We start from the raw sequence: 24552 nt of genomic DNA, 5'->3' as shown, positions 1-24552 counted from the left end.
GACACAGAGGTTATTGTAAATGAAAAAATTTCAATTGACAAATTAGTCGGTATTCTCGACACAGCAATTATAGGACTTGAACAGCGGAACTTTGTAACTGAACAAGAAATTATGTCTGTTTATAGAATTAAAGAGAAAGTATTATCACATAAAACGAAGCAACTTAAACAACTTACATTGAAAGAAATGTTTAATAAAGTAAACAAATAAATATTAAGCTTCTTTTGTTTTGTAAATTTTGATACCCTTTAGATCATAATTGCTCTTTATTTCATAAATTACGGTTTCATATTTTTAATTTTATAATTTCAGCATGCCATCTTACCAGATTTAAACTGATGATCTATAATCAGGAAAAATCGATAATCCAGAATCGCCAAAGTCTCGACGAGTCTGGATTAAGGACTTTTGACTGTAAATAGTTCCATTTTTCACCTGCCAGATAATTTTCATACAGCAATCTGCATGTAATCTTACGCTGAAAAGCATATTTCTGCATTAGTTGATGAACATCAAGATTTTGTGATAGCTCTTCGGGGGGGGTTTAATGTATAACGGATGATATAAGCTAAGCTAAAATTATCTAATTATCTATTTCAGTTAATGTTGCAGATTGCGTTGTTCCTCAGTCTTCGAATTGGATCCGGCTTATTATTTTTTGCAGACTGTTAGAGAAATTTTATAAAAGTAAACTTGAACTTTTGATTATGTCAAATAGAATTTCAAAGGATCTACAAAGTGAAAGTATGTTTCGATGTCCATCAAACAAAAAGTGGAATTGCTGCAAAAATGGATAAAGGCATATCCTTTGTTTCTCTAACCATTCCGAAATCTCTTTATCAATTTCACGCTGCTCTGCGGGGGGGGGGGGGACGTCGCAGCGCGCAATGAATTGAAAGTTGATCTGTCAGCATTATCCTTATCTTCAGGGCAGATGTTTTTATTTTATTTGGCTTATAATTCCTTACTAAATGTAGTATTTCATCTCAATGTACTCCGTCTTTGATATGATTTAAATCAAATTCCTCGTCATTATAATTCGCTTCCGATAGTGAAGAAAGTGACACAGAGGTTATTGTAAATGAAAAAATTTCAATTGACAAATTAGTCGGTATTCTCGACACAGCAATTATAGGACTTGAACAGCGGAACTTTGTAACTGAACAAGAAATTATGTCTGTTTATAGAATTAAAGAGAAAGTATTATCACATAAAACGAAGCAACTTAAACAACTTACATTGAAAGAAATGTTTAATAAAGTAAACAAATAAATATTAAGCTTCTTTTGTTTTGTAAATTTTGATACCCTTTAGATCATAATTGCTCTTTATTTCATAAATTACGGTTTCATATTTTTAATTTTATAATTTCAGCATGCCATCTTACCAGATTTAAACTGATGATCTATAATCAGGAAAAATCGATAATCCAGAATCGCCAAAGTCTCGACGAGTCTGGATTAAGGACTTTTGACTGTAAATAGTTCCATTTTTCACCTGCCAGATAATTTTCATACAGCTATCTGCATGTAATCTTACGCTGAAAAACATATTTCTGCATTAGTTGATGAATATCAAGATTTTGTGATAGCTCTTCGGGGGGGGGGGGCTCCATTTTCCTTTAAAACATGAGATGCAACTTTACATTTAATAAGAGCTGTAATTACCTTTGTGGGGTATGCATTTTTTGCATCTTTCCTAGTCAGATGAAAACTTTGACGTTTCTTTCCTTTCATATTAATTATGTCACTTATTTTAAGTGCAGAAATATTAAAAACATGGTTTTACATCTTTTTTAGTTATTGAATAAGGGTATTTCTCTTTGGACAGCAGAAAAATATAGCCTTCGTGCCGTTGTTTATTTTTCTGCGACATTTAAAGAAAAGAATATTTGTATTGCTGCAGACAGTAATTAAATTTATTCCAATTTGATGACCATATTTAGATTCATCGAGAAAATCAAAATCATTACAAAAATGTGTAAACACCCTCTGTGCAATTTTGTTTTTGAAAAACTGTGAAGATTCACAAATTAGAACAAGTTGTTAGGGCATTTGCTTGAATTTTGTAACTTCCCCACAAAGATACCCTACATGAAAAAAACTATCTTAAATACAATCTTTTTCCTTTCCCTGTCATCATTAGCATAATTCTTAATTCTAAATTCAAGAAGGTATACAATAATTGCATTAAGCTGGGAAAAAAATAAATGCATTGCATTTATTTTAAAAAATATCTAAGTTACTTTCTGTGCATTGAATATGTTTTCGTACTATCAATTTTGGTAATATTTCTATGTCATTGAATAATTTCATATTACATGCTTTGTTTAATATATTTACTATATTTAAGTATGCCAGTAAAACTTTCTTGTTTCTAAAATTCTATACTGAGATGAAATTCATGCTGATCTTCCCACACTTTTATTTCAATGAAGTGAAAAATTTGGTTCTTGTCAATAAAAAGCCATCTTTGGTACTATTATTAATTTTATTTAGACTTTAGAAACACAAACATATAACTCCTCCATCTTAAATTTCCCCCCTTCCCCCAAAAAAAACTGGTAGTGCAAATTTTTGTATCAGATCTTTAAAACATCTGATGTTGCCATATAGGCAAAGCATAACTCTATTTCCTTTATTTATAGTTCAGAATCTTTGCATAACTTTAGTCAGATCTTAAAACATTTTTTTATATTGAAGTTGCCATTCCGGAAAAACATAACTCTTTTTCCTTTATTTATAATTCAGGATCTTTACATAACTTTAGTCAGATCTTAGAACATCTTTTTATTCTGAAGTTGCCATTACAGAAAATCATAAGTCTGTTTCCTTTATTTATAATTCATGGTCTTTACATAACTTTTGTCAGATCTTAAAACATCTTTTTATTCTGAAGTTGCTATTCCGGAAAAGCATAACTATGTTTCTTTTATTTATAATTCATGATCTTTACAATACTTATTCTGATTATTGCTGTTTCTCGAAAGCATAATTCTATTGTTCATCCAATGCTTTAATAATTTTTTTGTGATTCTCTTGAGCATTAATCACATGCTGCTGAGCAAAATTTAAAGATGAAATTTAGAAACTTATGTAAGAGCAGAGCAAACAGGCAAAACGCAGTGAAAGCCCAATCAGATCACCTAAGTTTTAGTGATATTTGCGTGTATATGTTCTCTGCATGACGTTCTGTGAGTGAGAGGAAAGACTCTGAAAAACATGAAAGTGGTATTTGCTTGGCATTTCACTAGAAGCTACTGCACAATGAACAATAGTTTAAATATCATCAAGCTACTGTCATAATGTGTCAAGTCTAGCAAATTATCTTATAGACAACATCTGGATAATTTTACTCAAATTTGAAGTATTAGAATGTTGGAAGAAGTGTTATTAATGTGCCTAAAGAGTTTAGGATTGTCCACAGCATTATGTCACAAGCTTGGATAGAATTTTAAACAGTAGAATTCCTAAGGGTTTAACCCTGCGGAAGTCGCACCAAGAAAAGTTACTAGAGTGGGCGCGTGGGGTATCACATACCCCAATATTTAAAATACGATAAAAATAGTTTTATTTAGTTTTGAAGCTGTTTTTCTTGTTCTCGTGTATTATAAATGCATGAATAATAATTGGGTTTCAAAAAATTAATTTCCAAAATAACAAAATACATTCATGTGTTCTTGACACAGAATGTTTTCACATTTTAAACATTGCATTCACATTCTTCTGTCCTTGGCGTGATTGCAATGAAAGTGAATGCCTTGCAAATTTATCACATCTTTCATACTTAGTTGTTTCGAATTTCATGTATTCGTTTTAATTCTTCGTTGAAACTTCTGCTTTTGTTTTGCATGTAGTACGTCAGTTTCTTGATAAAGTATTAATCTCTGATCTTTGTTCAATACTTTTTTTCATTAACTGTATTGCTAAGTCCTTCAAAAACAGACTTTTGTTTCTGGTTGGCGGATTAGCAGTTGAATGTAATATAATTCAAGCATTCATTACAGCAACATTCAGCGCAGGAAAGAAAATTACCATTGGCAACCTCCTTGTTATTCTGAAAATTGAATAATTGGCTGACATTTCATCCCACATATCCACTGCTCCTTTTTTCATATTATAAAAACATATAATACCTGACGTATTTTCTCCAATAGTATCATCTATAGTATGATCGTTATATAATGTTGAAAGCATAAGAACAGTTTTTTCTTTTTTAGGAACATCAGGAATTAATGTTTTATCTTTTTCGAAACCAAAACAGTGTAGAAAATATTCCTAGTTTCATCTTCAGTTTCCAAAATCCAATCTTCATCTCTTTCAAATATTTCTAATTAATTTCACAGGCGTTGTATCTTTAGTTCATAGGGAGTCATTCTTTTTACCATAATGTGGTTAGAAATTTTTAAGAATTTAATTTCGAGTACTTTAAAATCACTTGTGAGTAGAAATATTTACTGTTACACTCTAGAAATAAATTTCTGAACTAAATATTCCGTCAGAAAAACACTTACGCGGACAGGCGCGTGGGGTGTGTCATACCCCAGTTCCAACAAAATACCGATAAATATTTTTCTGAAACACACAGGCAAAGGAAAAGTGGTTCTGAAAGTCAACCACAAGTAGAAACTCAGCTACTGAATGCAGCACAAAATTTCAGTTTCACAAGTTAGGAATATTCCACTTTTATGTAGGGGTGGGGTATGATACACCCCACGCGCTTTCTCACGGGTTCATAATGGTCATCCATAAGCAACCATGGTTCTAAAGAACAGGTATTTTGTCTCACAGGTATGGGATATTTACAGCAAAAAGGAAATGAAATTGCTAGGCACATGTAATATAATACTGACATCAGCTATTTCATTTTACTGTGTCTTTTAGAATGTGCCATCAAAACCGCTGATTTCTGTGTTTCAAACTTAGCAGTGAGCTTGAGTGCTTTCTATGGATAAGAGCCAATTTGTGATTCTAGGTAGCTAATCATTTGAGTAGAGTAAGGAACATACAATTCAACTCTCCAATATAGTCGAAGATACGTGTTTGGAAGTGATGGAGTTGTTGTTTAAGTAAGCAAAATACTTGGTGATTTATACAGAGTTTCACATTTTCAAGGAGGTTCGGTCATTGGTGATCTGTGATCATGGTTCCCCCCCCCCAGAATGCTGTAGGCAGCACTGTATCTTATCCTATATGGTTGTTACCAAGCTGCTGGCGAATAGAGATATTTGCAGCAGGGATGGGCCCACATAGTTCCTGAATCCCATTGAACGAACATGGAATGTTCTCAGTTTGATGTCTAGCTGCATATTGCCGGACCTAAATCCTATTGAACGAACATTGAATGTTTTCAGGTTGATGTCTAGCTGCATATTGCCTGAAACTGAAACTTCCAAAGCTGGGATCATTGCTTCAGAAAAAAGGGGGCATTGTTCTTGAAGAGCTCATGAATGACTTCATACTTTGTATGAACAGTTAGTATGCATCCTACATCACTGTCAGAGTGATCTTACTAAATTTTTCTTGTCTGTGACCTGTTATAGAGACATTTTTGTCTTCTATCCTGGTATGTTTGAAACCCAGTTTTATATCACAGTTTTGTACCAATTTGAAACAATGTGGATTATGTTATACACAAAAAACCTGTCCCATGTGTATTTTTTGTATATTTTTATATTACACTGTGTCTCAATTTAATGATTTTTTAAGATTTTATTTTCGATGTTATTGAGTAATATATTTATTATAAGAGAATGGAAACCAAGTAACAAAAATATTACATGAATATTTCTTTTTTTATAGACACTCCAGAAGAAGTTTTTGAAGTTTTATATGAAATGGGATATGAGGAATTTCGACAAGGTCAAGAAACTGCAGTTATGCGAGTTCTTAGTGGTAATTTACAAAATTATCTTAATTTTTTATGAAAATTGCAACCTGAAGATAAATTGGTATTAATTTCAATTTAAAATAATAGGATATTAAATGCATTTCGTTTAACAAAATGTACTGCTTCATTAAACTGAAACCGAGTTTCCTGATGAAGTTGGATCTATGCTTCTGTCCATAAAATACATTATCTTTTTTGTGTATATTTGGTGTAATCAATCAAATCAAGTTAACCCTTAAGTGCATGTAGTTGCCATTTGGCAACTCAAAACATGGGCATAATTTGTGTTTACGAATTTTTGATTTTGTGTTTGTTGTTATTTTCGATGTATTCAAAGTTTTAGAATTGTTTGAACAAGTTTATAAGGTATGTATTATTATATAAAATTATTATACATTTGCCTGTCATATTTTTTTGTAAAAGTTAATAATATATTTTCAAAAATCGAAATAAAAACTTAGTTTAGATTATTTTTACTATTTTTCTGATTTTATTTGATATCAATTCTAATGTATTTTTGACTTTTGTAATGTATTTTTAACTAAATAAAAATACAAATTTATCCATTAAATTTTTTATTTATTAAATTTCAATTTCATTTTTATCTCTGTCACTGTTATCTATTTCTTTATACATACGAGTATATACCATTTTTATTATAAATGTATGATAATCTGTTGATCTCAAACATAATTTTTTGCATTTATTATGAACTTTATGTCTCTGTGATTATGTAAATAATTAATAATGAGTGCATTTATGTTTTGTGTTTCATGTATCTTTCTTCCTTCAGGTTTATCAACTTTGGTAGTGTTGCCAACAGGTTCAGGAAAATCATTATGTTACCAATTGCCTGCATATATGTATGCTAAACATTACAAGTGTCTGTCTCTCGTTATCTCACCCTTAGTTTCTCTCATGGAAGATCAGGTATGAAAACAAAGATATAAAAAAAAAAAACTTTTTTTACATAAATATATTGTTGCGCTTTTCTTCCTTTACGTTCGTATGGGGTTCGTGCGGATTTGGAGTGAATAATGACTCGATGAAGTATCGAAACACAGTTTATTAACCAGTATTATTCAAAGCAGCTCCAATAACACATTTACAATCATCAAAAACCTACTATAAACATGCTGAAATGATCAGTGACACAGCCTTCAGGTTATCAGGCTAAAACGGTGGAGAGAGCTTCACGGCAAAGCACCAGAGTACAGTTCCCGACTCTGCTCGGTCATTCTCGGAACTCCATGTACTCTCGATGCTACAACTCACTATGCACTCCACAATGCACTAGAGTACAGCTCCCAACTCCTCGGTTCATTTGTTCCCAGAACTTAACACACTCTAAGATCAAACTCAATGATGCACTAACTCGTGATACAGTAAGAGACTCTTTTGGTGAACTCACTGACTAACTGACTCTCCACATACCAGCAGGGTTTATATAGCTTTTGGCTTGTGTTAGAGAACATTCTGTGCTAAACCAGTAAGAATTCGTTCTAGAAGGTTCTCCATCCGTCTATGGCATATCGCCAGTTTTGTTGCCAAATGTGGCAACCCCACCTTCCCTTGCCATTTCCTGGCAATCCTAAACCTGCTTTGTGGAGAAGCTATCTTACCGCCCCGGACATTTTGAAACAATAGAATAATTGAACATTCAGAAACTTTCCAAATTCCACATTTTCCTTTGTACTGTTTTAAAAATAACTTCCATAATGATAAAATTTCATTGATTGTATCATGCACTTATGTAGACTTCTGTGAAAGTTTGTGAGTATTTCCTTTTGGAGAGTTTTCAATAAAATTATACAGTAGTACCTCAGTATACATACTTTAAAATATGTCCAACTTGGTTATACATCCTGTTTGGAATACAACTGAAATTCAATTAATCACTACCTCTTTTGAAACAATGATATGGCTGTCATGAGTATCAATATGTTTGTTACTACTTTTCCAGGGTTCGTAGCGGTCCTTATAAGTGCTTATAAGTCCTTATATTTGAAAATAAAATATAAAGGCCCTTATAGGTGCTTACTTTTTCTTTAAAGCCAAAAAAGCTTTTTGTTTTTAGTGCTTATTTTTTTGCTTTTAGTGCTTTTTTTTTAAATGAACGCACAATTTTTCCCCGTACCAAAGCCGAAACTAAATAAACTTTTTTTCCTAATATGGAATGTCAAATGGAGAATCATACTCTTGGAAATAGCTTTTCCCCCTTTCTCTGCATTAACATAACCTTTGGTCTGCGCGGAGAGTACAGACAGGTGCCCGTTGTTCTGTTGGTCAAAGAATTGCAAAAGCAGTAGAAAATTCCGGTACATTTGGCATTCTTTTCCTCCCACCCAAATACTACACACATTTGAATTTCTATCAAGATCTTAATAATAGGCATTCTCGTTCCGCTTGGTCAGTTCATATTCGTGTTTATTATGATCGCTATGCTTATATTATGAGCATATGTATGAATGTTTATAATAACATAGTTGCAGTAACTGCTGAAGTATAGTAAACTTCCAAAAATGGTTGTGTTTTAACACAGATTAGCTTTCTAATTAATAATATTCGGAATGGCTTAAATAAAGGGAAAGTAATCGAATAGTCAAAATAATTTCATTTTTTTTGGCCAATACATTATACGGTATGAAGGTTGAAAGGTTCTCCCCTTTCTCTGCAAAATCTCGAATATTGAAACTGTTACAGTTCACTGCAAAACAAGCAACGGACTTTTTTTTTTTTTTCCTTTTTGTCATTTTCCAATCTGGATTGAATAGGACTAAAAGTTCTGCTAAAAGGTCTTAAATATGACTAAAAGTTCTATTGAATAGGACTAAAATTCCTGCGTCTGACCTAAAAGTTCTTGGTTTACCAACACAAGAGAAGAATGATTCTATTCCGGAAATTTAATGCAGTCTGTTGAAAATTAGAATGAAAAACACCCCGGATTGCTAAGTCTCTTTCTTTTCCTTTATTTAGTTCTTTATTCTCCTAATACCGGCAGTTGTTGAATCCGATTGCGTAATATCATGTAGGGAAGAATTGCGGCGCACTTATTGCGCAATAACGTTTGCGATATTTTGCAGAGATAATTAATTTTGATGTTCGGTCCGAGATTTGTTTATGAATGCTTAAAAGAGTTTTACTGTGCTTGCTAAGCAGAATATTTTTCTGTTCCGTTGGTTTGTTTTTATATGATGCACATACCGAAATGTCAAAAGTATTTATTTAGCGGAAAAATCTAAAGCACAACTACAGTCTATCCCCCTTCCGCTCCTCTTTTTCAAGTTATGCTCGACTGTCTGAATATTCGCCAATTTTTAAGTATGCGGGTAGTTAAAGTTTACTGTTAAAGGATGACTGCATGAAGCACATTTCTGTCTTCTGATTTCAGAAATGTTCCTCTTTTTTACTTAAATTACTTTGCTTGCAATATCTGTTAAGAGAAAACTGATATACAATGAAAATTTAGAAAATGTTCAGAATTTAGATTTAAATTAGTTAAATATCGATATAAGTGGAAAAATAAATTGTATTTATTATTAAGTTCCAAGCAATAGAATAAATATGCCTTATTATTATTTATTTCCTCTATTTTGAACTGAAATTTCACCATTAAATCTTGTAATGTAGTTTAGTTCTGCATAGTTTTTCTTTCTCTCATTGTAAACTAGTTCTGTAAATTGAACTGTTATTTAAAATTTTAAAAAAAAGTAATTATTTTCCATGGTTGAGGTAATGCTTATTCTCTCTTAATAAATACTGCATTTCTCATATTTTAAATTACGAGTCTAATTTTTAAGGTTATGCAGTTGTGTATAATGTAATTAGACAGGTGCTTATTTTTTTCTTAAAATGTGCTTGAAAAGTGCTTATAGGTGCTTATTTTTTTAACTAAAATGTGGCTATGAACCCTGTTTTCAGTACATAGCTTGTGCTACAACTTTGAATTTTCTGTGATTTTGCATTTTATGCGAAAAGAATTAAATTTTAAAAACATTTTCAATCCATTACGCTCATATATGTGAGCCATCTTATATGCAAATCTTTTATCCTTGTACAATATATTTAAGGATGCTGGGTTGAAATATATTTAGACAAATGTGGTAAATAAAATTTGAAATTTTAATTATACACTCAAACTTTCTATTTGCTCTTGATGTTTTTTATAAATTTTCGAAAATTTATTCATATTAAGTTAGTTGTGTTAACTGAATCTTCAAAGTAAAAAATATTACATTTAATAACTCAAAAAAGCAAAAATAGATCAATAATGCAGTATTAATTATGCAAATTAATGTACTAAATGGTGTAAAAATTCTATCTTAAGCAAGGGTGTTAATTTTTAAAATAGCTTTACTGTATTTTATGTGTCATTACAGAATATTAATGATTTGGGTTTTTGTTTAAAAGTATTTTTGAGAATGCAGTTTGATTCTAAGAACTGACAATACAGTCTGATTCTATATCATATTCAAAGTTTGACTAGTTTAGCGATGCCACTGAATATGTACTGTCCCTTTTAGACAGATTTACAAACTAATTGTGGGTAAAATAATCTCAAGGTAACAGACTTGACATGAAGCGGAAGATAAATTATTTTTATTGATTTGCTCAAGAGAAAAACTTCTGTAATTAATTTCTATCATGAGTGTAACACACTAATAGTTCTTATTTGAAATAATTAATCTTCTTTATTTTAAAAAATAAATTAGGTCACAAAACAAAGAAATTGGATAAGATAAAAAATGAAAGGGACAAGCATTTTTGCCTACAATCACACATTTTAAGATTTATATATAAAAAATTTCAATTTTTTGTTTATATTTTGAATTGTAGAAATATATTTATAGTCATCTTTATGCAATGCATTTCTCAAATTAAACTTTAAACATAATTTATCTTGAATTTTCTTTCTTTTCTTCTGGGACAGCATATCTAAGCAAAATTTGAAAAATTGTAAGCTGTGAAAAAATGCATACAAGAAGAGATCAAAATTTTGTTGTAGCTATTTTGCTATTAGTATTCTTATTATCTATAATCTGCTTGTAAAACAGAATGGGGAAAATCTAATGTACAGTTTTAACTGTAAATTAATAGATTCTTTTAGCTAAAAGAAATTTTTATAATGTGTTTAGTTCATTCTCCCAAAAAAGAAAAATAAATAAATCAGCACTTTTCATTTGTTTTACAATTTATTATTTGATATTTTTATTTATTTATATAAAATTGTTTTTTATTTATTTATATAAAATTGCTTTTTATTTATTTACTGTTCCAGGTTGCAGGATTACCACAATGTTTACATGCAGTGTGTATTCACAGTGGGATGTCAGAAACTCAGAAAGCTAAATCTATGCAGGATATAAAAGATGGCCTGGCTCATATATTGTTAATATCACCTGAAGCAGTTCTAAGTAGTTTTCAACATTCAGGATCATTTTTATCTTCAAATTTGCCACCAATTTCATTTGCCTGTATAGATGAAGTCCACTGTTTATCACAATGGTCTCATAATTTTAGACCATCTTATTTGCAACTTTATAAGGTAATAAATGAACCAATAATAAATAATTAAGTGTGGAGCATGGGACAGGTATTTAAATGGTATTTTCCCTAAAAATAGGTATGCACAAAACAGGGCTGCCACACTACTTGGAAAAACGGGAAAAGTCGGAGAATTTGAAAATTGGCCAAAAAAGTCAGAGAATTAAAATATTTTAGTCAAAATATGGTAAAGTCAGAGAATTTCATATGGTTGTTCCCCCTTCCCCAAAAAAGCGATTTTTTGCGCCAACATTGGAAGCAATCACTTTCATTGCATGAGGTGCAGCAATTTTTGCAGCTCCAATCAGATTCTTGGCAAATTCTTGGAAACTTTGGTTTCCAGTAACCTCGAAAATTGAAAAACTCACATGCACCTGTGCTGTGCATGTTGAACAAAAGAAAATAGCTTCCCATTCACGTATAAAACAAAATTGGGTTAAATCTAGTATATGGTACACACAGGATTTGGCCATATTATGATAAGCAGTAAATGGGTCATTTTAGTGCTGGCGACAATTTTCAAAATTGTGCCAAAGCTGTACTATATACTAGGATTTTACTACAAAATCTTTTAAACCTTTATATATACCTATACCTTATTTGTCATTTTGCAGTAATATAAAAAATAGTAATCAGTCATTTAGGCTATATATCTATCGCCAAAATATCGTTGATTGTTGTAATTCAATTTTTTTATCTCTAAGTAATTTATTTTAATGTTATTCAAATAATTTAGTGTGACTTCTTCCTACTAAATGTATTTACTTTTACTTAATAATATTTTCAAATTTCAGACAACTTTCTCTGGCATGCTCCTGAAACTAATTCTAGCAGTGTGATGACATACCATCACGAAATTATAATGCACATATTTTTTGCTTATGTATGCTGCTAAATAAATGTAAAGTAGCGGAATTTATTTAAAAATATCATTGAATAGATTTCTTTTTATCGTTTAGTTGCAAAATATCTGCACATTTTTTTAATCCAGATTAGACAGATTCTAATCTCAATCTTCAGTGAGGGGAAACAACTCCTGTTATAGTTATAATAGTAATCCTTTGGGGATTATATATATAAATCATATGTAATGGTTAATTTTTGTATTTTCAAGTGTCATCATAATTAATTTACCTCTCAGCACAGCCAATGCACACTGCATGGATAGACTGGAATTTTCTTAAAACACACCTGGAAAAGTCAGGGAATTTCATTCTTCTGTTTGAGTGGCAACCCTGACAAAACATGGAAGAATTATTTAAGTTAAACAAAATCCAGCATTAGACTGACATTGATTTCAGAGAAAAGCTCTTTCTAATATTAGAAAATCCCTAAAAAGAAATCATCCATCACAACAAAAAAAAGATTGTTTAAAAAATTACCTTTATTTTTTTTTATACTCTGAAATATATTCTATTTATGAATGCATAAAATGTGTAACTTAATCTTTATCATTGTTTTGATGCATATCTTATTTCAAATCAAAATTTTATTTTAAAGTCTTTCTGTATCTTCTCTTAGCAGCTAAATCTTTCATATGTTATAAATGCTACAAACACATCAAGAAGCTAAATGTTAGAGAAATTAATAGTAAACAAAAGTAATCATCATAAGATGAGTAAATCTGCTGTGTTATAATTATAAAAGTTAACAAAACTCTCTTCTTCAACTGCAGGAATGAAATTTAAAAAAAGAAAAAAAATCTAAAAGCCATATCTTTAGAATTCCCCATACACAGTATCACGTGCAGGTGATAAGATAAAAAACATCACCAGTATTAGTGATGTTTTTTCATACAGTGTTGCCACTGCTCGCTTTAAAATAAACCAAACATGAAATAGATAATAAAACAAATTCAAAATTCTCGCTTCCAAGTGCCCATGTTCGGTCGGAGGACTACATTATTCAAGAATGGATGGCTCTAGGTATCATTGTTTTTGTATTTAGTTTCTTTAAATATAATACATGGTGATAATATTTGATGCCAACAGTTTAAAAAGTGAAACGATGTGAAATGCCATTTTGAGACTAATAGCCCTTTGGGCTAAAAAATGAAATGTGCCTGTAAAAGAACCACAGAAAAAATACAAACTAGCTAATGATAAAAAATGAAATTCCCAGATCCATTCTTCTGAGCTAAAAAAAAAGAACAAAAAATAGCTGAAAACAAATTATTGAAGGACTAACAATAAAAAAGGATTAGAGTTTGGATCATTAATCATAACAAAGATTTTTTATGCTTGGGAAGTAAAGATCAAGTTATAAGTTTTATCTATAGTAGGGAAAAAAATTACATAAAAGTTTAACGTATAGAATACAAAAAATTCAGTTTATTCCTTTTAATCACAGAATTTATTCCAGTTATTTAGTTCTTTATGTCTGGCAAAATTTTATGTGATTAAACACTTTACAAATATTAAATTTTCTAATGCATTCTAAGAAGCATGCAGTGCTTCTAATTTTATATTATTCAGCATTTCATTCGCTAGAGATGGGTGAGTTATTTATGAAATACTGATCATGAGAGCATCAGATTTTTATTACTTTACTCATGTGCATAAATGTGCTTTACATATTGTGTTTACTTTTTAGCCTTAAGGAGCATTAGCTCACAAGGGCTATTAATTTCGTTTTGGCATTTTGCATTTATTCACTTTTCAAACTGTTGCCATCAAGTATTTGAAATTTTTGAAGTATTATATTTGAAAAAATTAAATAATGAAGAATCTGCATAAATGTATGTATGTTTCTTGCATTGTGATAAAACAACGGTACCTAGAGCCATCCAATTTTGAATAACGTAATCTTCCACCAAATATGGGCATCTAGGAGCCCTAACTTCGAATTTGAAATTTGTTTTATTATTGATTTCATATTTTGTAACACTGTACAGAAAGAAAAAAAAAAACTTTTATCTCTAGCACGCGAGATTGTGTATCGGAAATTCGAAATATATGCTCATTTTAGAATTATTTTGCTATATTGCTGTTGAATTAAATTTTATGGTTTAAGTGCAAAGAACATGATATTTAATAAATAAAGGTAACACAGAAAATGTTTAAAAAATGACCTTTTGGGCGTAATCTGGATCAGAAAAATATATAAATAAAAAATTGAAAAAAAAGCTTTCAGATTTTTTTCAATTTTTTATTTATATATTTTTCTGCTACAGATACATTTTGAATTTATCAGTTCAAAAATAGCATATAGTATTTAATTTACAAACCCTTATTTTAATTGTTGGTAGTTTTGATATGTAGTACATCTGAGGCATTAATATTTTTCTTTCTCATAGGTTTTAACTCAAAACATCGGAGTTAAATGCATCTTGGGTTTGACTGCCACTGCTACTCATTCTGCTATTGAGGACATAATTTCTCAATTAGATCTAAAATGTGCTGATGATTCAGTTGTTGGATATAGCAATGTTCCTTTTAATCTTCATTTATCTGTTTCTAGGGATAAAGATAAAGATAAGGTACGTTTTCAAATTTAGTATTAAAAAAAAGAAATAATGATCATGTGCTAAGAGTGAAAATTGTCAAAATTTGTTTATATGTATGGAAAATCATATTTTCACTTTATATATATTTTATTTCAGACAAAAGCATCATATTACAAGATACAAAAACAAAATATTTTTTACATATGAAAGAACCAGAACCACTGTTGCCATTCACATAGAAATACTTCTGTTGCCACTCATTTGTAATTGCAGAAATAAAAATCACTCCTTGCAAAAATTTAATACATTCATAATATGCGAAGATCTTTCTCTAGCTTAACTTTGTTTTCTTCATATTTATTTATTCAGAGGATTGCCTTTCTTCTATTTCAATGAAAGAAAAATATTGCATATATTTTTGGGGGAAAAAAAGTTATATTTTAATGAGATAAGGTACTAATTAATATGTAACTTTATCCTATAAGTAAATTTAATACATAAATTTAGTGAGATGATTTTTAAAATGCTTTTTGTAATGGTGTGTAATCCTTACCGAAAGAAATTATGCATAGTTACAGAAGTGGTTGTGAAGATAATTCTGTTTTCGCAAAGTGTAAAAAACAAGGCCCCTACATCAGTGTGAAACTGTACGAAGAAGAGCAAACTATTTAAATGTCAGCTCTTAACAAAGATCTAGCAACAGAAAATGATTTCATATTTTTGATGAGATTTACAAAGGATAACCTTTAGAAAAGTTGCTCCCATTAAATGCTATTTTTATCAAACTATGTTGTTATCAACTTGCTGGAAAAATTCATTGAGATATGCTTGCAATTACTGTGCACACTTGCAGACTTGTTTGCAATTTCTGAAGGCACCGCAGCTGTTTTGTAGGTCTTGGAAAGGGAAATTTGTTTTGAGTTCCATGTAGCATTGCAACTGTATTCTGCATTGGCACATATGCATTCTTGACAAACTATATGCAGAAGTATTTATCAAAAGCAATTTTGGTACTTCTTTGTTATAATGGCCCCCAACCGTATTTGGCGATTTCAGATTTGCGCCAAGATCTTCGGTATAATTTTGCCTGGCTTGTGAAGTACAAGTAAAAATAAACAACACAATATATAATAATAACAGTAATACTTACATGCCATTTCCGAACAATATTTTAAAGAATCCTTATTAAGTAGGCTATTCAAAAAGTAACTTACATTTTAGAATTAAAAAAAGAAAAATGAAAGTAAAATTTTTTATTACATATATTTGAAAGACATATTATTCAGCTATTTTTCTACATAATCTCCATATAAATTAAGACTCTTATCATAATGGTACACGAGCTTGTTAATAGCATCGTCATAGAAAGTTGCCGCCTGAGACTTCAATCATGCACGGATGCCTGTGACGATGCATGTTCCCCCTCATCGTTGACGTGCTGTGTTGCAAGCCAGGCACACACAAATCACGAACTTTATCCAAGTCTTGTCTCCTGTTACGAGATGATCCAGAAGTGATTCACTGTTCGTGGTATGCCCTGAGAAAAGTTGCTGCCATGTGCTGCTTTTAGTGGTCTTCTGACAAGTACCCATCTGGCACAAAATTTGTGATAGCTTAGATCTTGCATCACAACATCAAACAAAAAAGTTCGTGAAATTTGAGGATACTCCGAAATTGTGAAGTGGTGGATTTCGGGAATCTTTTCATCGATTTTTTTCTGGGAGTTCAGCATTAACAATGCTCGGTGGCCACTTCGCGCCCACTGGGAATAAAAGGTTTTTTTCTGTACAACGTTGCCATTACTCACTTTGAAATCCTCAAGTTTGTTAATCAAAAACAAAGTTTTACAAAATATGAAATCGATAATAAAACAAATTTCAAATTATGGCTTCCAGATGCCCATATTCGGTAAAGGATTACGTCATTCAAGATTGGATGGATGTAGGTACCGTTGTTTTATCACAATGGGAGAAGCATACATACATTTATGCAGATTCTTCATTATTTAACTTATTCAAATATAAGACAGGGCAATAATATTTGGTGGCAACAGTCTGAAAAGTGATACAGCTTTTTAAAGATTTCAACACAAAACGCAAAACGAAAACAATAGTCCCTCAAGGACAAAAAGCCCCTTTGGACTAAAAATTACAACTATAATTTTGATGAACATAACAAGTTAATTTAAGATTTTAGTATAATATAGGTAGTTTGACACAAAATCAGCCTTTTTCTGAAATAATGTCAATTTTTTCCATATTTCGATTCTACAACTCAAATTATGCCAAACTGCCAAGTTTTGTAAAAATCACATGAGTAGTTTTTAAAAAATTAGCTCCTCAATGTTAAGTGAATTTGACATATATTTAGTACTATCTCTTTTTTTATTCAATTAATTTAATTCTTACTTTCATATTTTGAAATTTAGGCTTCACTCCAAAATAAAATTTGTCCATTTTTATTACTTTTTTTTAATTTGTATTTTTAAATAATTTTTATAAATTTTTTGAAAAAAATTTGAATTATAACCTATAAAATTTTTATCATCAACTTAAAGTAAACATTTTTCTGAGCATATCTGCAAAAAATAAGAGTTTTTATTCAAAATTTCCTAAGATATACGTGAATTTACATATTGGTGCATTTTGAAATTTGACATATTTGTTATAAGCAATAATAATGCCAAATGTGGTTGACGTATTTTGTCAAAATTATTTGAAAGTATGAATGATAACTTTTTTTCCGCTTATCTACAATGAAAATAAGGAAAGGAAAATAGATTGCTGAGAATTAAGAAATTTGCCAAGCAAATTATTCTTGGCGCAAAGTGAAAAAAAATGGATCAAGATAAATTTTTGAATTTCTTCATAAATTTCACGCAAAATTTTACAAAATTGAATATTTAGGCATAATTTGAGCCGTAGAACCAAAATATGAAAAAAAATTGCCATGTCATTTCAGAAAAAGTCCTATTTTGTGTCAAAATACCTACATTAGAACAATGCTATATATAAATCTAATACATATCCTTATTCGCACTTTCAAGACATGAAAAGCGCAAGTTGAATTTCGTCAAGCGGCCCAGTAGAATGGGAGATATACAGTCAAAAGTCATTAATTCGGACACCCATAATCCGGAATGATCTATAATCCGGACCTCAAAGCTAAAAACTTTCTGCGCATGTGCGCCGTTTTACGCGTGCACGTAAGACCTTGACTACTGCGTATATGCGTGTGCGCAAGTGCAGAATACGTTTTCGCCTGCGCATTTAATGTATAACGGACAGTGTAAGCTAAAATTATCTAATTATCTATTTCAGTAAATGTTAATGATTGCGTTGTTCCTTAATCTTCGAATTAGATCCTGCTTATTATTTTTTGCAGACTGTAAGAGCAATTTTATAAAAGTAAACTTGAACTTTCGATAATGTCAAATAGAATTTCCGATGCTGGAACTTTCAAAGGATCTACAAAACGAAAGTATGTTTCGATGTCCAACAAACAAAAAGTGGAATTGCTGCAAAAAATGGATAAAGACATGAAGAATGTGACAGAGAGGTTAGTGAAAACGAAAACATTTCGATTGACAAGTTAGTCGGTATTCTCGGCACAGCAATTAACGGGACTTGAACAGCGGGACTTTGTAACTGAACAAGAAATTATGTCTGTTTATAGAATTAAAGAGAAAGTATTATCACATAAAATGAAGCAACTTAAACAACTTACATTGTAAGAAATGTTTAATAAAATAAACAAATAAATATTAAGCTTTTTTTTTTTTTTTTTTTTTTTGTAAATTTTGATACCTTTTAGATCATAATTGTTCTTTATTTCATAAATTACGGTTTCATATTTTTAATTTTAGAATTTCTGCATGCCATCTTACGAGATTTAAACTGATGATCTATAATCCGGAAAAATCGATAATCCAGAATCACCAGTCCCGACGAGTCCGGATTAACGACTTCTGACTATCTGTAGTATCTGCCGACTGTTTGGCGATCAACAGAACGTGCTTGGCGCGTGTAGCCTCTTTTCCAGGAAGGGTTAATGTATTTTATGAGAGTTGCATGTTAGCCTCAGAAGAGGAAGGCAGTAGATTTCGCTATGCTGTAGGAGCGAAGTACTGCTGTGAGTTTACTATTATGCTTTGAATCATATTTTTAATAAATGTTCATTTCGTCTTGTTAAATGGTGCCTTATTGAACCACGAAGCCATTACACTATCATCCCTCCTTTTTTTTTTTTTTTTTTTTTTTTTTTTTCCGCAGTGTGCATCTAAGGATAATCCTGCCAAAAGCACAAAAACTATTGGATATGCTTTGAGTATGAGCCATTTGATTGTAAAAATAAGTTATCATTTGTAGAGAGTGCAGACATTAACCCCTTACTGCTGCAGGCGAATGTATGCACCTTGCTCAGCCGATGCATTAACTGCCCCAGGTGTATGTATATATATGCCCTTCCAAAATACTATCATTTGCTTTGCGCTGCTACCCGTAAAATTATTCGCAAAGCTTTGGAATGCAACACCACAATGACCTTGACAAAGTATGCGAAGGTTGATACTATTTCAGAGAAATGTGGGGAGAAATTGGAGAGAGAGGTGTATCTAAAGCAGTGAAAGTAATGACTGCACGGTATTGGCTGGTGTTTGAGTAAAACATATTTTTTTATTCTGTGTCCTCCGTTTTCGTTTACTTTTTCGTAGGTTCCAGGAATAAAGAAAGATATAATGGATGTTTCAAACCCAATTTATCTTTTTGAATTATTTTTTGATGAACTGCTCTTGCTTCTTATTGTTACTGAAATTAACCGTTTTGTAGATGAGTATATGAACCAACATCTTGCAAACGAAAAATCAAGAATGAGATCGTGGCATTCAACCAGTTCAGAAGAAATATATGTGTTTTTTTAGGCATACTGATTTCACAAGGTATAACATTGAAACCTGATATTGCACTTTACTGGTCTAAAAATGAATTGATTGAAACTCCATTTTAGGGATCTTTTTTATTATCAAAACATTAAATTTTGTGCATTCATTTTTTTCTTTTATTCTTTATTTTGTGAAAGTAAACAATTTTTAGAAATTAAAACTTGCATTTATTTTCCCCCTAATGCATCGCATAACTATGCGTGCCTATGTGAAAAACCGTGGCACTGGGAAATGAATCTTGTATGTTTTCTGCAGCAGTTAAGGGGTTAAAATCAGTTGATTATCTTCTATAACTTAATGTTTTCCACCTGTGGAACAGTCTGCAGCAAATCTTGACTTCCTTTTGTATGCTGTATTCACTGATGGGCTTATGTTTACACATTAGGACTATGTTTAATATACACAATTGTCACCTTCGGTTGCATGATAATCCTCACGGCATAAAATCCCATGCCTACCTAGAAAGATTCTCCATTAATGTAAGATTCAGCATGTTACACTGTTACTTAGTAGGACCATACATTCCTTTTAGTCACTTACAGCTGCATATATAACATGTTTCTACATGCTATATTACCAGAACTCTCTGATGTGTTTTCAGCTGTTTGCACATGAATGTGGCTCCAGCATGATAGGCTCTTACTTCACTTCAGCAGTAGCATCAGAAATTACCTCGATGCTGCCTATTCTTTGGCCACAATTACCAGATCTAACAAGCATGGACTTCTTTTTCTGGAAACGTTGACAGCATGCCTTAAAAAAAGTTCCATTGAGTCTAATGTGAGCCAGACTGCCAGTTGCTGCTGGAAATGTAGGTGGAATGTCTAATGTAAACAATCCATGGATAATGTATGTCAATCCATGGGCATCTACCATGAATTTTTTATTACTGATGATGGTTGTTTTTTTTTAGCACCTATAATAGGAAGCTGAATCATGAAAATGTTCATATCTTTTGTCTTTACCTGTTGTTCATACCTTCTTTATGTGCTAGCTTTTACTCCAGCCATTTCTCTGCACACATTCCATTACAAAATCTGCTTATATGTCTCCTTTATACTTTTGTCAAGAAAGGAACTCTGCCACCTTTCATTATAAACATAATAAAAAAACAATAGACATGAATTTGGAAAAATTATTATAAGTGAAATTATGTTTAATTTTGCTTTATGCTAATGACGTATTGTCTTCTTGTAGGCATTGTTACAACTTCTAAATGGTGATCGCTTTCACAAATGCTCATCTATAATCATTTATTGCATTCGACGTGTCGAAACAGAACGCTTGGCAGCATTAATACGAACTTGTATGCAGGATGACTTGCTTCCTGAAGGAGAACAGGCCATAATGTCAAAAGCAAAGAAAAGTGAGAGTCCATTCACATTTGATTGACTTCAGATAATGTAAACCACATTTATTAACATTTAAACAGGAAATAAAATCTTAATCTTAGATTTATTCAATATATTTTAAAATGTTAGACATTTATTTTATTTTTAAGAGAAAAGATGTTTCCGATGGACAGCAGAAGCATATCATGCTGGGTTACCACCACAAAGAAGACGTTCTATTCAAAAGCAATTTATGTCTGGTAAAAAAATCTCCTTTGAAGTTTTGATATCTTTTCATTTTATGTTCAGGCAGTGCAAAAATGTTTTACAGATGCAAATGCTGATTAGTACTGTTGAAATATTTTTGTGCTATTAAATTAAAAGTGATATTAAAGGAAATAAATCAGATAATTTGAACATATAAATATAACTTGATCAGATTAAATGTATCTTAAAATCTAGCATTTTGTCAGCTTTTAAATCTGGTTCTTTTCTGTTTGATTTTGATGTAAGAAATTTAGTTTGATTGATGAAATAAATCAGATAATTTGAACATACAAATATAACTTGATCAGATTAAACATATCTTAAAATCTAGCATTTTGTCAGCTTTTAAATCTGGTACTTTTCTGTTTGATTTCAATGTAAGAAATTTAGTTTGAGTATGTTTAGCTAATTTACAAACTTTATAGTTTTCTAACATTCTATAATACAGTACAAAGTCCGAAATCCAGACGTCCATTATCCGGAATGATCTAAAATCCAGACCTCAAAACCACCAAGAAAATTTTTCTCTTAGGCTTTACGCATGCGCATTTGATTTCCCCCTCCGTGCATAATAAAACATCTAGAGAGTCCCGATTCTTAATTTCACTTCGACACTAAATAAAATACCTTGTTACTGAAGAAACAATCATTTTAGCATAAATTTGTACAATCAGTAATTTGACTCCATTGCTGCGTATTTGCTTGGCACACATCCTCAAACTGGAAACATTCCACATAGATACATCATTGATCCGATGCCAACCTGGCAAATCATTATTTATTATACTTTTCCTTTCATTACCGCATGTTTATCAAAACATGACAACTTGAGTAATGACTCATCTAGCAATGCCTAAACATTTTTTTTTTTTTTTATGTTAGCATTTGAATAATAAAGGAGTGTGGTAACGTTTTATGTTGACAGTACACTTGGCGATGATTACAGATTTCAGTTAAATGCGCTAAAAAAATGTTGATGAGGAAACATTTACCAAAAATTTCTTTCCATATGCTAAAAATAGATTTTGTTGACCCAAAGATTACATTTAGGGCTATTTGAAATAAGAGTAACTGATTTGTTATTCGCATAAACCCAGATCCAGTGCCTGGCCTCGTATGGCCATGCCGAGTTGCAGAATTTAGGACCCACAAAGAATGCATCAGGCAGTAAAATATCTAGTGCCTGCCCTCAATAAAGCTTAAAGTATATGTGGGAATTCATTTATTCAGAATTCAAGCCTTAAGCACATGCAAGAAATAGACATAAGTATAATAAATAACAAAATACAATTCAGGCTTAATTGTCTCAGTATGCGATAGAACCAAGACAAAATTTAACAGAACAACTTGTCGTTAGTCGCCAAGCTCATGATGCATAGCCAAATACGTATAGTGAAGGATAACTAAATTTGATGATGACAGGCATTAATTTTAAAGGTTTTCTAATATCGCAAAACAAAGGTGAAATTTTCCAGTTAACGGATTTTGTAAAGAAATGTGGAGAAGCAGTAATAAAGGAAGATGATATAAAAGAAGTTTTTCATTGTGATGACAGTGCTTCTCAATCATCAATCAATTAACGAATGGAGAAATCTGTAGTATCGTTCTAAATCCAGAAAATACCGCTACCGATAGTGATGAAGGTGACAGAGAATTTACTGAAAATGAGAAAATTTCGATTGACAAGTTAGTCGGAATCCTCGAAACAGCAGTTACAGGACTTCAACAATGTTACTAAACAAGAGATTATCTTCTCTGTCTACAGAATTAAAGAGAAAGTATTAGCACAAAAAACGAAGTAACTTAAAACTTACATTGAAAGAAATGTTTAATAAGGTAAGCAAATAAATATTAAGTTTTTTTTTTTTTTTTTTTTTTTTTTTTTTTTTTTTTAATATTGATACTCTTTAGATCATAAATACTTCATTATTTCATATATTTAATTTTATAATTTCTACATGCCATCTTACTTAATTTAAACTGATGATCTATTTTCCGGAAAAATCCCAAATCCAGAATCGCTGAAGTCCCAATGAGTCCAGATTTCAGACTTTGTACTGTATATAGGGTGAAGCTGAACAAGAGGACAAAACTTGAGGGGGTAATAGAAGGCAACTTTATGAGCAATATTCATCATAGAATGTATGCTCAGAAAGCAAGTGGTGAGACAGGGTAGTTTTCCACTGTCATATTTAAAGAGTTAACACAAGAAGGTGAGAAGATACTTCAGAAAACATTTTATTTGCAGAACATGCTCACAGAACTTGCTCAAAAGACCTTCCACCAGCTGTAATGTAGGCTTCACAACTGCGGGATAGGGTATTGACGCACATTTGTGAAGACACCAGGCATTTCCCGAATATTGCCAGCAACAATGGCGATTCTAGTGACTAGATCCATATTGCTTTCAATGGGGCACTCGTAGATTAGGCTTTTCATATGGTCCAACAGGAAAAGTCCAAACATAACAGATCCAGTGATCTTGGTGGCCAAGCTATGGGATCACCTAGACCAGTGTTTCTCAACCACTGGCCCGCAAGAAATATTTGCCGGTCCGTGAAATATTCAGCTATCTGCTCAAAACCTAAAGTGTCATCGGCCGACAACCGATATTACAACAGCACTTGCATTACTATAACGATAGTTTACTATTAACTTAGAAGCCAAACAACAAAAATCAGCATTATATTTTCAAATTTTCACAGGACTAGTTTCGATGGTTTTACCGAACCATCATCCTGAGCTGCAAAAGCACAAATGAACGAAGCGAGATATAATTAGATAAGACAAGATAAGAAAGCCTGAACAAGGCTCCTTTTTTTTTTTTTTTTTTTTTTTTTCCAAGTTAATATTTGTTCAGCTTAATAATAATTTATTAGTTTAGATAATAATGTGATCAATGATGAAAAATATAACAAACTGTCAGCTGTGTACCTAATCGCCTTTCATAAATTGCCATGCCGTAACACTTAGTACACTAGTTAGTGTGCCCCTGTCTGCCTTGAGTATTGCTGATTACTTGAACGCTGAATATCTGTTGTAGTGTTTAAGGCGTCTTAGGTTAGGTTTTGCTTTTTATCTTGCTTACATTCTTCTGCACACTTGGACAACTGAAAACTATACATCAGCGTAAGTTT

The 24552-nt window shown here is 31.4% G+C and overlaps 1 protein-coding gene across 3 annotated transcripts in view; it reads left to right on the top strand.

The window, feature by feature from the left end:
- The window catches only part of RecQ4 (RecQ4 helicase), a 105541-nt gene that overhangs the window by 39416 nt on the left and 41573 nt on the right, over positions 1-24552 (top strand). For all 3 annotated transcript variants that reach the window (XM_035370522.2, XM_035370531.2, XM_085822851.1), the window contains exons 9-14: positions 5802-5894; positions 6683-6819; positions 11168-11434; positions 14729-14911; positions 21015-21183; positions 21319-21408. In XM_035370522.2, the coding sequence (XP_035226413.2) occupies positions 5802-5894; positions 6683-6819; positions 11168-11434; positions 14729-14911; positions 21015-21183; positions 21319-21408 (939 nt within the window). The remainder of the gene's footprint in view (positions 1-5801; positions 5895-6682; positions 6820-11167; positions 11435-14728; positions 14912-21014; positions 21184-21318; positions 21409-24552) is intronic.

Source organism: Stegodyphus dumicola, chromosome 1 (genome assembly GCF_044657685.1).
Source record: "Stegodyphus dumicola isolate Sdum_Otavi_A_Nest chromosome 1, ASM4465768v1".
Lineage (NCBI taxonomy): Eukaryota > Metazoa > Arthropoda > Arachnida > Araneae > Eresidae > Stegodyphus > Stegodyphus dumicola.
Note: the sequence above shows the minus strand (reverse complement) of the source record. Positions and strands in the feature narration are given on the sequence as shown.